The sequence below is a fragment of the Equus caballus genome, chromosome 7 (assembly GCF_041296265.1).
Source record: "Equus caballus isolate H_3958 breed thoroughbred chromosome 7, TB-T2T, whole genome shotgun sequence".
NCBI classification, from domain to species: Eukaryota; Metazoa; Chordata; class Mammalia; order Perissodactyla; family Equidae; genus Equus; species Equus caballus.
In genome coordinates this window covers 4,438,544-4,450,954 of record NC_091690.1, presented here as the reverse complement: position 1 = coordinate 4,450,954, position 12,411 = coordinate 4,438,544, and the positions used below count along the sequence as shown (strand labels likewise).

At 58.8% G+C, this 12,411-nt stretch overlaps 2 protein-coding genes across 3 annotated transcripts in view; one reads left to right on the top strand and one right to left on the bottom strand.

The window, feature by feature from the left end:
* Positions 1-2,208, bottom strand: part of LOC100065586 (adenylate kinase isoenzyme 1) — a 16,139-nt gene extending 13,931 nt beyond the window's left edge. The window contains exons 1-2 of one of the 2 annotated variants that reach the window (XM_001496127.5): positions 2,094-2,208; positions 178-377 (exon numbers count right to left, since the gene is read on the bottom strand). In XM_001496127.5, the coding sequence (XP_001496177.2) occupies positions 178-345 (168 nt within the window). In that variant the 5' untranslated portion in view covers positions 346-377; positions 2,094-2,208. Of the gene's footprint in view, positions 1-177; positions 378-1,585; positions 1,858-2,093 lie in introns of those variants that run through there. The other variant, XM_005611490.4, reaches the window with a different exon arrangement.
* On the top strand, positions 1,746-12,411 carry GTF2F1 (general transcription factor IIF subunit 1). Its single transcript, XM_001495585.5, has 12 exons — positions 1,746-2,447; positions 2,531-2,577; positions 3,117-3,189; positions 6,988-7,181; positions 7,979-8,149; positions 9,757-9,941; positions 10,524-10,677; positions 10,764-10,945; positions 11,066-11,139; positions 11,216-11,354; positions 11,560-11,677; positions 11,768-12,411. Exons 1-12 carry the CDS (start codon positions 2,436-2,438, stop codon positions 11,970-11,972), a joined length of 1,554 nt encoding a protein of 517 aa, XP_001495635.1. The 5' UTR covers positions 1,746-2,435; the 3' UTR covers positions 11,973-12,411.

Sequence of the window (12,411 nt, the reverse complement as noted above, 5' to 3'; positions counted from 1 at the left end):
CACTGCAGATTTTGGCTGGGGGTCCAGCTGGTCTCCCATTTGATGGCTGAGGACCCGGAGGCTTAGCCCAACAAACCAGGTGCCAGGCCAGGAGCCACGGCCCCCACGGGGCCTTCCCAGGAGGTTCGTCCCCACCTACCCGGCTCTTCCCTCTGCCCCTGCACCCTGATCGCTCACCGTGGGCACCAGGAGCCCCTGCAGCATGATGTCACGGATCTTCCGGCCCCGCCGGCTGCCGCACTGGGCCTCCTGCCGCAGCAGCTGGCCCAGCCCCACGTGGCAGAAGCCGTACTTGGTCGCCATGTTCTTGCACTGCGTCCCTTTGCCGCAGCCTGGGCCGCCCATCACGAAGATGATCAGAGGGGACTTGAGAATGTCTGCAGTGCCCAGGGAAGAGGGAGAGGGGTTGGTGCCTGTAGGGGCCACCGATGTGACGGTGTCCAGGGCTCTGTGCGTTTCCTTGGGTGACACTGGACACAGGTCTGCAGGCATGCCCACTTTTGCCCTGGGGTGGCATCTGGGGGTGCGCGTGCATGCCCAATGGTATACCCAGGCATGTCACGCGTTAGGGCTGCTGGCGGCTTGCTGTGAAGGAGGATGTGACCCTGAGCAGGCCAGGCCCTTTGCACGTAGCATCTCCTTGACGTATCCTAACGACTCTATCATCCCATTCACAGTTGAGAAACTGAGGCCCAGAGCGGGGCCGGGACTTGCCCATCCCCCTGACTCATCCGATACCACCCTCCCCTTCCTTCACTCCGGTCCAGTCCCCGTGGCCTCCTTTCTGTCCCTTGAACTTGCCAAACGCATCCCTCCCTTTCTGTTCCCTCCACCCAGGAAGTCCCTGCCCCACTGCCTTCCGGTCACAGCTCAGCCATCAGGCCTACTCTGAGCTCCGTCTGAAGAACCTCCCCGCCATCGTTCCCTGTCTCAGAACCCCATTTCCTCCTCAGCGACGGCCACCACCAGTAATGATTCTGCCTGTTGACTTGTTCTTGTCTCCCCAGCCAGACTCTGTTCTCCGTGAGGACAAGGACTATTTCTGTCTCGCTTGTCCCTACATTACTAGTAGATGGCACAGTTCCTGACACAGAGTAGTGGGTGAGGAATAAATAACTGTCCACGGCTACCAGACCCGTCTAGGGAGTACGTAGTTAATGTGGCAATTTCGGTGTCTTGCTTCTGGCCCCCTTGGCTTAACCAACTCCTATGCATCCCGCAGGGCCCAGCTGAAACCTCCCCTCTTCCCTGAGCCCTCAGAGCCGGCAGCCCTTTCCCTGTGGCAGCCCTGCTCCCTACTGGGTTGCAGATACTATTTTCTGAGACTGTCTCCTCCACTACACTGTCATCTCCAAGAGGATAGGGAGCTGGTTGGACACATTCACCGTGGATTGCCCAGAACGCGCTCGAGCGGATCAATGAATGGCTGCTCCGTGAGCATGCGCAGTTGTGTTACTACCACAGTCGGGGCGGGAGCGGGGCGTGTGCACACCCAGACTTGGGGGATGGGGCACTGGTACCTCCCCCCTGCCCTCCGCAGCCTCCTTCCCTTCGCCCAGTAAGCCAGCCACCCCTGCGACGTTACCCTTCTCCTGGGGCCTCAGGGGCCTGCCCATCTGGGGCAGCTTGGACCTGCACAGACCCATCCCGCTGGCGGCCCGTGGGGTGGTCGCGCCCCATCCCCACCCAGGCCCTGACCCCTCCCTGCTCGGCTCAACGTCACAAGGGCCCCGGCCCGATCATTTAGTGAGATGACGGGGACCCCCGGGGCAGGGGGAGGAAATGAACCCCAAAGAGGCTCGGGGGAGCTGCTTCGGCTGGGAGCAACCGAGAAGGCCTCCGTTGCTATGGTGACGCGGCCTCCTTGGACTGACTTCCGGAGTGGGGTGGCGCATGCGCAAAGCGCCCGAGAGAGGGCGAGGGGAGCTGGTTTCTCCCTCCCGTCCCAGCATGCCCCGCGGTCTGAGAGCGCTGACGACACGGTGAGGCGACCTCAAGCGTCAGGATCAGATTGCCCGCGCCATATAGAGAGGTCAGCGAGAGCGCCAGCGACAGAGGCCGCTTCCTTTAGCTCAGACTCTGCCTGGGCTTACCGTTCTGAAAAGGGACGGGGGCACAGGTGACAGCGCGTCGACGGGTCCACGACCGCGGAGGAGGTTGCCATCGCGACGCGGCCAGCGGGAGAGTTTCGCTTCCGGGTTAGGCGGCGGCGCAGGCGCAGACGCTGCAGTCGCGACCGCCGTCGGTGACGGCCCGCAGAGCTCCGCTTCCGGGTGGATTTTCCCAGGATCGGCGGCGTGTCGGGCTCGGGCTCCTCGATCGGGGCCAGAGAGGAGACACCGCGAGGGCGGCTTCCCCGGGACTGAGGGACGCGGACCCCGCGGGACGCCAGAAGGACCCCGATCGGGCTGGACCCGAGCCACAGACCATCGCCCATGGCGGCCCTGGTGAGTGTGCGGCGGGGTTCGGGAGAGTCCCGGCGGCGGCCTCTGCAGCCCCTCACTCACCGCCCCGCCTGCTCTCCCCGCAGGGCCCCGGCAACCAGAATGTCACCGAGTATGTCGTTCGAGTTCCCAAGTAAGTCCCTGACCGCACCACCCACTACCCCCAAAAAGCGATTAGAACCCTGCCGAGCCTCCAGGCGGGCACGACCTGAAGCGGGGCTGGGCTGGAGCTGAGGCCTCCCTATGGGCATCCCTGGTTTTTGAACGGAAGGATGAATGAATGCATCAGTAGGTTCATGCGCAGTACGATGCAGCCCCCTGGCCCAGCATCTCCTCTGCCGGGAATGCCTTTTCCCGAGCTGTGACCCCACGACTCCTGTGGATCCTACAAAACCCAGTTCTAGTATTTTACTCCTCCAGGAAGCATTCCCTGCGTGCCCGCCCCCCTCCCCAGGGTCGAGTTCCCGGTTATCCCTACATCTTGGGTTCCCACCTTCTGCTCTTCTGCATGGGGTCGGGAGAGTAGGATCCGGCTTCCCTGATACACTGGGAACCTTTGGGGTCTTTGGTGGGTCCCCAGCATCGGCCGGCACAAAGGGCTGAGCCAGGGAGGGTTTGTTGAATGAATGATGGATTGGTTGATTGAGCACTGCCTCTTCTTGCCCACTCCAGAAACACAACTAAAAAATATAATATCATGGCCTTCAATGCAGCTGATAAAGTCAACTTTGCGACGTGGAATCAAGTAAGTCCTGGTTCGGAGAGCGTGAGAGAACCCGATCCTGGGCTTGGCGGTTGTAATAGTCACTAAGACATAGTTTCCTCAGCTCTCCCTGAGTGGAGGTGAAATGATGACTGAGGCACAGGCTGGGCTACTGGACATCCTGTAAGATTTGTCAGGCCCCACAGGAGGCCTTCTCCTAAAAGGAGAACATATGGAAGTTGTGCCCGTTGATGGGCATTTTGGGCCTAGATTTATCTGGGCAAGAGAGGGGGCTGCATTCTACAGATGGTCTCAGGTGCCCCGTTGCCCGAGGCTCTGGGAAGGACTTTGGAAGCTGTCTGAGTCTGTTCGGGAGAGATCGCGTGGCTTGCAAACAACAGAAAGTTAATGCTCACACTTCTGGAGGCTGGGTGTCCAAGATGAAGGTGCCAGCAGATTTGGTGTTTGGGGAGGGTGTGCATCCTCATTCATGGCTGGGCGCCTTTTCACTGTGTCCTCACGTGGCAGAAGGGGCAAGGGAGCATTGGGGGATCCTTTATAAGGACCGTAATCCCACTCACAAGGGCTCCACCCTCACCTCCCAAGGCCCCTCCTCCTGATTCCATCACCTTGGGGGTTAGGTTTCAACATAGGCATCTTAGGGGGACACGAGCATTGAGTGTATCGCAGAAGCCGTTAAAGGGTTTTAAACAGGGAAGTCGTAAAGTGGCTGCTGTGGGGTCAGGGGCCGATAAAGGGAGGCCACAGCTCTGATCCTGGTGAGCGATGGTGGGGCCTGGGGCACGTGGCACTTGTGAGAAGCGGTTGGATTCTAGTGTGTTCTGGAAGTGGAGCCAACAGGGTTTGTTGACAGATTGGATGTTGAGGTTACAGTAAGGACCAGAGCAGAGTTACAGACCACGCCGTTCACCGAGATGGGGAGGGCTGGGGAAGGTGCAGTTCGGATGGAGCATTTGGGAATTCCCTTCCGGGCATCTTACAGTCCAGCCGCTTGTTAGGCCTCAAGGAGGCGACAGCGACTTAGCAGTTGGAGATCTGGGTTGGGAGACTGGGTGGAGGATCTCTGTGTTTTGGGGTGGCAGTTAAAGCCCCAGAGACTGACCCCGCTTAGCAGAGGAGTTGGCCAGAAGTCTGAAGACACCAGCTTCACACCCTCCCACCACTGGGTGACTCTTACTGCTCATCGTATTTATGAACAGTCTTGTCTTTTTTTTTTTTTTTTTAAAGATTTTATTTTTTCCTCTTTCTCCCCAAAGCCCCCCAGTACATAGTTGTATATTCTTTGTTGTGGGTCCTTCTAGTTGTGGCATGTGGGATGCTGCCTCAGCGTGGCCTGATGAGCAGTGCCATGTCCGCGCCCAGGATTCGAACCAATGAAACACTGGGCCGCCTGCAGCGGAGCGTGCGAACTTAACCACTCGGCCACGGGGCCAGCCCCGAGCACTCTTGTCTTTTGACTATTTTAAAACATCACCTCTTGGGGTAGACTCTGTGGCCTGGTGGTTAAGTTCGGTGCGCTCTGCTTCGGCGGCCCAGGTTTGGTTCCCGGACACAGACCTACAACACTTGTCAGTGGCCATGCTGTGGTGGCGACCCACATACAAAAGGGAGGGAGCTCAGAGTGAATCTTCCTCAGCAAAAAAACAAAAGCAAAAACAGAAGCACACTGCTGCCTCCACTTGAGCCAGTGAGAGGCGATAGCTCCCTGCCAGTGTGGACACTCCAGCTGTACACACATTCATACACAAACTAACACACTTTTACCCTCTCCCCCAACCCCTGGCCTTGTCTGCATTATGCAGAGAGGGTGCAATGTTTTCAAACCCCTGATGCCTCAGTCGGGGGACACTCTCTATTGCTGATCGTCCACTAGAGATGGAAGCCACCTTTGGGGACACCCTGCCCCAGACACTCTTCACCCAGAGGAGGAAGTTGATAAATATTCTGGGAACACACCACCCCCCGTCCCTCATCAAGCAGGAGAGCACCCCCCAACCCTAGAGAACCCAGAGGAGCATGTCCCCTAGTCACTCACCTGTGCCCTTGGAGGAGCCATCCCCCTCGTCACCAGTCACCTAGAGGAGGTACAGCGCCTGCATAGTTATCACCTCATGAGCCCTGTGACCTCCCAGCCACTAGTAACTCTGGGGGTTACACGTGTCCTTTCCGTAATCATCATGGGGGGCCTCTCTCTGTCACTAGTCACCCCTTGGTTTTTGTTTTTTTGGTTTTTTTTTTTTTGAGGAAGATCAGCCCTGAGCTAACATCTGCCACCAATCCTCCTCTTTTTTGCTGAGGAAGACTGGCCGTGAGCTCACATCTGTGCCCATCTTCCTCTATTTTCTATGTGGGACGCCTACCACAGCATGGCGTGCCACGCGGTGCCATGTCCACACCCGGGATCCGAACCAGCAAACCCCAGGCGGCCAAAGTGGAACGTGCACACTTAACCACTGTGCCACCAGGCCAGCCCTGATCACCCCTTGTTTTTGTCACCTGGGGGTCATCCCCCCCTAAAAACCTAAGCACAGAGATGCATTCCCCTAAGATTCTCATTACCTGAGGGGCACACTCCCAAAAAAACGAAGGGGAGGACTACATTCCCTGGAGAAACTCATCTCCTGAGGTTGCCACCCCTTTATCACTAATCACCCCGGCGGGGGGGGGGTACAGTCCTCTAAACACCCATGAGTCCCTCACTAGTCACTCATCACCCACAGGCAACTTTTTGGCAAAAACCCCCTCCGAACGCATTCTCTCAGCAGCCGCCCCCTGAGACCCTCCCCTGGGCTGAGGGTGAACAGGCCAGACGGGCCCTGCCGTCCGAGGGTGACTGCTTTTTTTTAAGGGCCAGCTAATAATGATGTTCAGCTTTGTCAGCCAGACAGTCTCTATTGCAACTACTCAACTCTGCCGTTAGACTTCCGTCAATGAATGGGCATGCCTGTGTGCCAATAAAACTTTATTCACAAAAACAGGTGGCCAGGGGCCAGTCCCGTGGCTGAGTGGTTAAAGGTCCATGCGCTCCACTTTGGCAGCCCGGGGTTCACAGGTTCGGATACCAGGCACGAACCTGCTCCACTCATCGGCCATGCTGTGGAGGCGTTCCATTCCTCAAGCAAAAAAAGAGGAGGATTGGCGATGGATATTAGCTCAGGGCAAATCTTCCTCACCAAAAAAAAAAAAAGAAAACAAAAACAGATGGCCAGCCCACAGGCCATAGGTTTCCACTCCACTTCCTGGAAGCTTGTAGGGTCTTTTTGTCCTCGAGGTCTGAAGTCTCTCGACAGTGGGAAGTATTGTGGGTCACCTTGCCTTCTTCAGTTAATGTGTCTTGGCACTTGTTCCGTACGGCTGCCTCCTCTTTTTGGCTGCACCACACTCGATTGTACGGAGGAACCCCGGTGTATTTAAGCCGTTCCCCATTGGCGTGCGTTTAGATTCACTTCCAGTTTTTGGCGGCAGCAAGCTGTGCAGCAGTAAATAACCCTGTGGGCATGTCGTTTCCTCCTCCGCCGTCTGGAGGAGGATCCCTGGGGTAAGCAGTACGTGCATTTTGAAATTTAATATCCTGCTAACTTGCCCAGAGATTGCAGTTTGGAAAACCTCAGCCTTAACTTTTCATTTGGAAATAATTACAAACTTAAAAAGAGCAAAAACGGACACAGTACAAGGCGTAACTCATCTCGCTCCGCCCGGGTTCGCGGGTGCCCTTTTGCCCAGGAGAGAGTTGGCTTTGAGGGTCTGTGGCTCAGCCTGGGGGGAGTCGAGGGGGCAGGCACCCCCATGAGAGGTTCTGCTTCCTGCCCACCCCCCCAGGCCCGGCTGGAGCGGGACCTGAGCAACAAGAAGATTTACCAGGAGGAGGAGATGCCCGAGTCGGGTGCGGGCAGCGAGTTCAACCGCAAGCTGCGGGAGGAGGCTCGGAGGAAGAAATACGGCATCGTCCTCAAGGAGTTTCGGCCGGAGGACCAGCCCTGGCTGCTGCGCGTCAACGGCAAATCGGGCAGAAAGTAGGTGGGGGCGGCGGGGGCCCGCCTGCATCCCCCTCGCGCCCTCACTCTGCTGGGGGGACATCTCTGAACTTCCATGTCCCATCTGTGCAGCGAGGGTGACAGCATCCTTCCTCGTAGGGTTTTATTTGTGGAGATGCACTGAGTGGATGCTCGTGCAGGAGCGCTGAGGGCCAGGATGCAGGAGGCCTGGGGACCCGCACAGCAGGGGCCACCGGGGGCCTGGGGGCGTGATCACAGGGACACAGGTCAGGTGGATGAAGGGTGCGTCAGGCACAGCGGCACACACAAAGGCACCAAGTGGCCAGCTGAGCCCCAGGGACTGTCACAGCATGTGACAGTGACAGAGGGCGAGTGGATCGCACAGCATAGTGATGCCAGGATGCAGCCGCTCTGTGGGCAGGCTGGGGCCCAGGGTTGTAGGCGGGGAAGGGGCATTAAGATTGCCCAGACTTTTAAGGCAGAAGAGGGCGAGGGCAGAGGCCGGGAGGAGGCCAGCAGTGGTTCAGGCTCAAGGAGTCTGACCACAGGGTCTGTGCCCTTCGTGGCTCATCTAACAGTCCTTCCAGAAAGGACCACGCTACGTGCAACACGGAGCCCTGAGCTGGCCCTGCGTGGTGGGGAGTGCTGGCCCGGCTCTCGACATGGAGGGCCAGCTTCAGACAGTTGAAGGGCTAGCCTCCCAGTCTCGGATTTTGCTCCGAGATCCCAGGTCGCTCTGGAGGGTGGCAGGCCTGGGGTTTCAGGCAGGCGGGGGCTGGTTGGGAGGGCCAGACAGTGACCCCGGCTCCCTGCAGGTTCAAGGGCATCAAGAAGGGAGGCGTGACAGAGAACACGTCCTACTACATCTTCACCCAGTGCCCCGATGGGGCCTTCGAGGCCTTCCCCGTGCACAACTGGTACAACTTCACGCCGCTGGCCCGGCACCGCACGCTCACCGCCGAGGAGGCCGAGGAGGAGTGGGAGAGGTGAGTAGGGCGGGGCCGGGAGGGAGGCGGGATGCCCATGTTGTCACCTCTGATTCCCCAGCGGGGAACCAAAGCGATTGGATGTGGGGTGTGTCACCATAGCTTTGTGCCCAGCTGGGAGCTGGGGACTCTGGGGATCAAGTCAGACCCCCACCAGACCCTCAGGGAGCTCCCAGTGCAGTGGGGAGACAGACGTGAAACCCTTGGGGACACACAGGGCAGTGCGAGTGCCAGGGAGGTGGTGGCTGAGCTGAGCCCTGAGCAGGAATTGGCAGAGCAGGGGGCTGTCTCCCCGGCCGGCTGGGCTTCCCCCAGGCAGGCGGTCCCGTGGCTGGATCCACTGCAGGTAAAATACGTATAACCTAAAATTTACCTGTTTAACAATTTTTAAGGGTACAACTCAGCAGCGTGAAGCACATCCACATGCTTGTGCCATCATCCCCTCCATCCGTCTCCAGAACTTTCCATCTCCCCAAACTGAAGCTCTGTCTCCATGAAACACTGACTCCCACCCCTCCCCCAGCCCCTGGCCCCCCATCCACTTTCTGTCTCTGTGGCTGTGGCTCCTCTGGGGACCTCCTGTGAGTGGACCACACAGTGTGTGTCCTTCTGTGTCTGGCTCACGTCACTGAGCATCACGTCCTCCAGGTCCCTCCACATAGCAAATATTAGTGCTTCATTTCTTTTTTAAAAAAAAAAAAAATTAGGGGCCAGCCTGGTGGCACAGCGGTTAAGTGAGCACATTCTGCTTCGGTGGCCCAGGGTTTGCCGGTTTGGATCCCGGGTGTGGGCATGGCACTGCGTGGCACACTATTCTGTGGCAGGCATCCCACATATAAAGTAGAGGAAGATGGGCACGGATCTTCCTCAGCAAAAAGAGGAGGATTGGCAGCAGATGTTAGCTCAGGGCTGATCTTCCTCAGAAAAAAAAACATTAAAACATTTTACAATTGTAATAAAAACCAAAAGTTATCATCCTAACCATTTTTAATCATACCATTTGGTAGTGTTTTTTATTAATTTTTTTTTTTTGAGGACGGTTAGTCCTGAGCTAACATCTGTCCCCATCCTCCTCTACGTTATATGTGGGACACCTGCCACAGAGTGGTTAGATAAGCGGTGTGTAGGTCTGCACCCGGGATCCAAACCGGTGAACCCTGGGCTGCCGAAGCAGAGCACGTGAATTTAACCGCTGTGCCACCAGGCCGGCGCCAGTAGCGTTAGGTACATTCACATCCTTGTACAACAGAGCTTCCTTCTTTTTACGTTACCCATGAATTTTGCTCATGCTTTTAGATACAGTCCTAAGACTCTCATTTAGTATGGTCTCATTTTTAAAAAACTTTCATCACTATGGTCCGTGGAAACACCAGTATCCCTTGTTGTGAAAAAGAAGGCCCCCATCAACTCCAGTAAAAACAGACGGCCGTGAATACGTTGTGCAGACTCTGTTGCCTGACAAAGGCCCTGAGCCCGAGAGGGGCTGGGACGCCAACACCACACCACACCTCCTCCTCGAGGGACGCGGGGCAGAGAGGGCACTGGAGAAGGGCCGGCCCCTGGAGGAGGCCCGTTGTCAGCCCGCGCGCCCCTGCCCCCGCCCACAGGAGGAACAAGGTCCTAAACCACTTCAGCATCATGCAGCAGCGGCGGCTCAAGGACCAGGATCAGGACGAGGAGGGCGAGCAGAAGGAGAGGCGTGGCCATAAGAAGGCCAGCGAGCTGCGCATCCACGACCTGGAGGACGACCTGGAGATGTCATCCGACGACAGCGAGGCCAGCGGCGAGGAGGGTGAGGCCAGTGGAGCCCCCAGGCGGCTGGCGTGGGCGGCGCAGCCCCCAGATCTGTGCCACGTAGCAGTTTACCACAGCGGCTGAGTGAGGACACGGGGAGGTGAATGCCACGGAAGGAAAAGTGGGGTCACTCACAGTGCCCCTGGAAACGGGAGTGGGCACAGCGCGCCACACAGGGGGGTTGGAGGCAGCTAGGAGCGACAGGAAGGCCTTGCCCACAGCCTCTGTGGGGGTTTCCGTGGAAAGGCAAAGCAGGGCAGGGTGAGCCCTTTGAATAATTCCAGCGGGCTCTGGGCGACAAGGCTGGTCCCCAGTTGTCCGGTCTGGCCCTGGGGTGACCCGGGGCAGGGATAGTGGCCCTGGGAGTGAGGGTTAGAGAAAGGGAGTGGCCGGGGGTGTAGAGTTGGCAGGGGTTGTTGGTTTCCGCCTGAGAGCTGTGCCTCTTGGCGAGCCCTTTGCGTGCTTCACGAATTGGCTGGTCCTGGGCATCTCCCCATCGGCAAGGCCCCCGAGATGTGCAGACGTCATCGAATATACCAAGCATGTGAGCGCCCAGCCCAGCCCCGCTCCACTTCCCCAGGTGGCAGAGCCCCCAAGGCCAAGAAGAAGGCGCCGCCCGGCAAGGCAGGCAGGAAAAAGAAGAAGAAGAAGGGGTCGGATGACGAGGCCTTCGAGGACAGCGATGACGGTGACTTCGAGGGCCAGGAGGTGGACTACATGTCCGACGGCTCCAGGTGAGGCAGGCGGGAGGCGGGTGTGGGACCCTGGGCCGGCCTGGCGGACGCGCCCACTCACCCTCTGCCCGCTCTCTGTCTTACAGCAGCTCCCAGGACGAGCTGGAGGGCAAGCCCAAGGTCCCCCAGCAGGAGGAGGGCCCCAAGGGCGTCGACGAGCAGAGTGAGAGCAGCGAGGAGAGCGAGGAGGAGAAGCCGCCCGAGGAGGACAAGGAAGAGGAGGAGGAGAAGAAGGCACCCACGCCTCAGGAGAAGAAGCGGAGGAAAGGTGGGCTCGGCATTCGAGGCTCCAGGCGCCCCTACTCCCTCCCAGACCCCCCGTATGTGATAGAGCTGAGGGTGGGCCCAGGGCTGTCCGGTCCTGATGCCCCTCCTCCACCCCGTGCAGACAGCAGTGACGAGTCGGACAGCTCGGAGGAGAGCGACATCGACAGCGAGGCCTCCTCGGCCCTCTTCATGGCGGTAAGGCCCAGCCTGGGGTGGGCGGCGGATGGAGTGTCTCTTTCCAGACTCACATCCCCAGCCCTGATCTCTGCAGAAAAAGAAGACGCCCCCCAAGAGGGAGCGGAAACCGTCAGGAGGCAGCTCGCGGGGCAACAGCCGGCCTGGCACGCCCAGCACAGAGAGCGCCAACACCTCCTCGACGCTGCGGGCCGCCGCCACCAAGCTGGAGCAGGGTGAGCGGCCTTCCTGTCCCACTCGCCCCACCATGACCTCTTGACCTCTGTCCTTGGTCTCCCCGTTCAGCATTGGGAGTGAGGCCAGATCGGAGGGCAGAGGCCCATCTGCCCCGAGCCCCTTCTCCCCATAATCCTGCACCGCTGGCCTGGGGCCCCCCAGGGGTCCAGCTCCCAGCCCCAAGACTCAGCCCCGTTCCCACAGGGAAGCGGACCAGTGAGACGCCGACGGCCAAGCGGTTGAGGCTGGACGCCGGGCCACAGAGCCTGTCCGGGAAGTCGACCCCCCAGCCCCAGTCCGGGAAGTCGACCCCTAGCAGCGGGTAAGTTGGCAAGGGTGGCAGGGGCCAGGCCAGGGTGCAGGGGAGCCCCTCGCTGATGCCCGCCTCCCCACCCTCCACTCGGCTCCTCAGGGACGTGCAGGTGACCGAGGACGCCGTGCGCCGCTACCTGACGCGGAAGCCCATGACCACCAAGGACCTGCTGAAGAAGTTCCAGACCAAGAAGACGGGCCTGAGCAGCGAGCAGACGGTCAACGTGCTGGCGCAGATCCTGAAGCGCCTCAACCCCGAGCGCAAGATGATCAGCGACAAGATGCACTTCTCCCTCAAGGAGTGAGCAGCAGGCCCACCCTCCCGCCCAATAAACAGGCTCTAGTCTCTAGAACGTTCCGGCTCCTAAATTCCGCACGCTCGCCGCCTCGCGTCCCGCTGCACATCTGTCACCCTCCTCCTTGAATCCCGGGCGCCCCAGTGTTACCCATTCTGGAAAAACCTGAGCAGTGTTCTCCTCAATTTACTCCTCTCACCCTCTCTAGTTCCTCCTTCTGGAACCTTCAGACGCCTCTCAGAACTCTTCCTCGCTTTATTGCTCAACCTCTGTCTCATTGGCTGAGCCTCTGCCGCACGCTGGGTGATTTCCTCGGCTCTGTCTTCCATTTCGCTAGCACTCCCTCCAGCTGTGGCCTGTCCACCGCTAACCCATGAAATGCAGGCACAGCTCAGAGATATAGCGGGTTCGGTTCCAGACTATCACAATAAAGCAGATAGTGCAATAA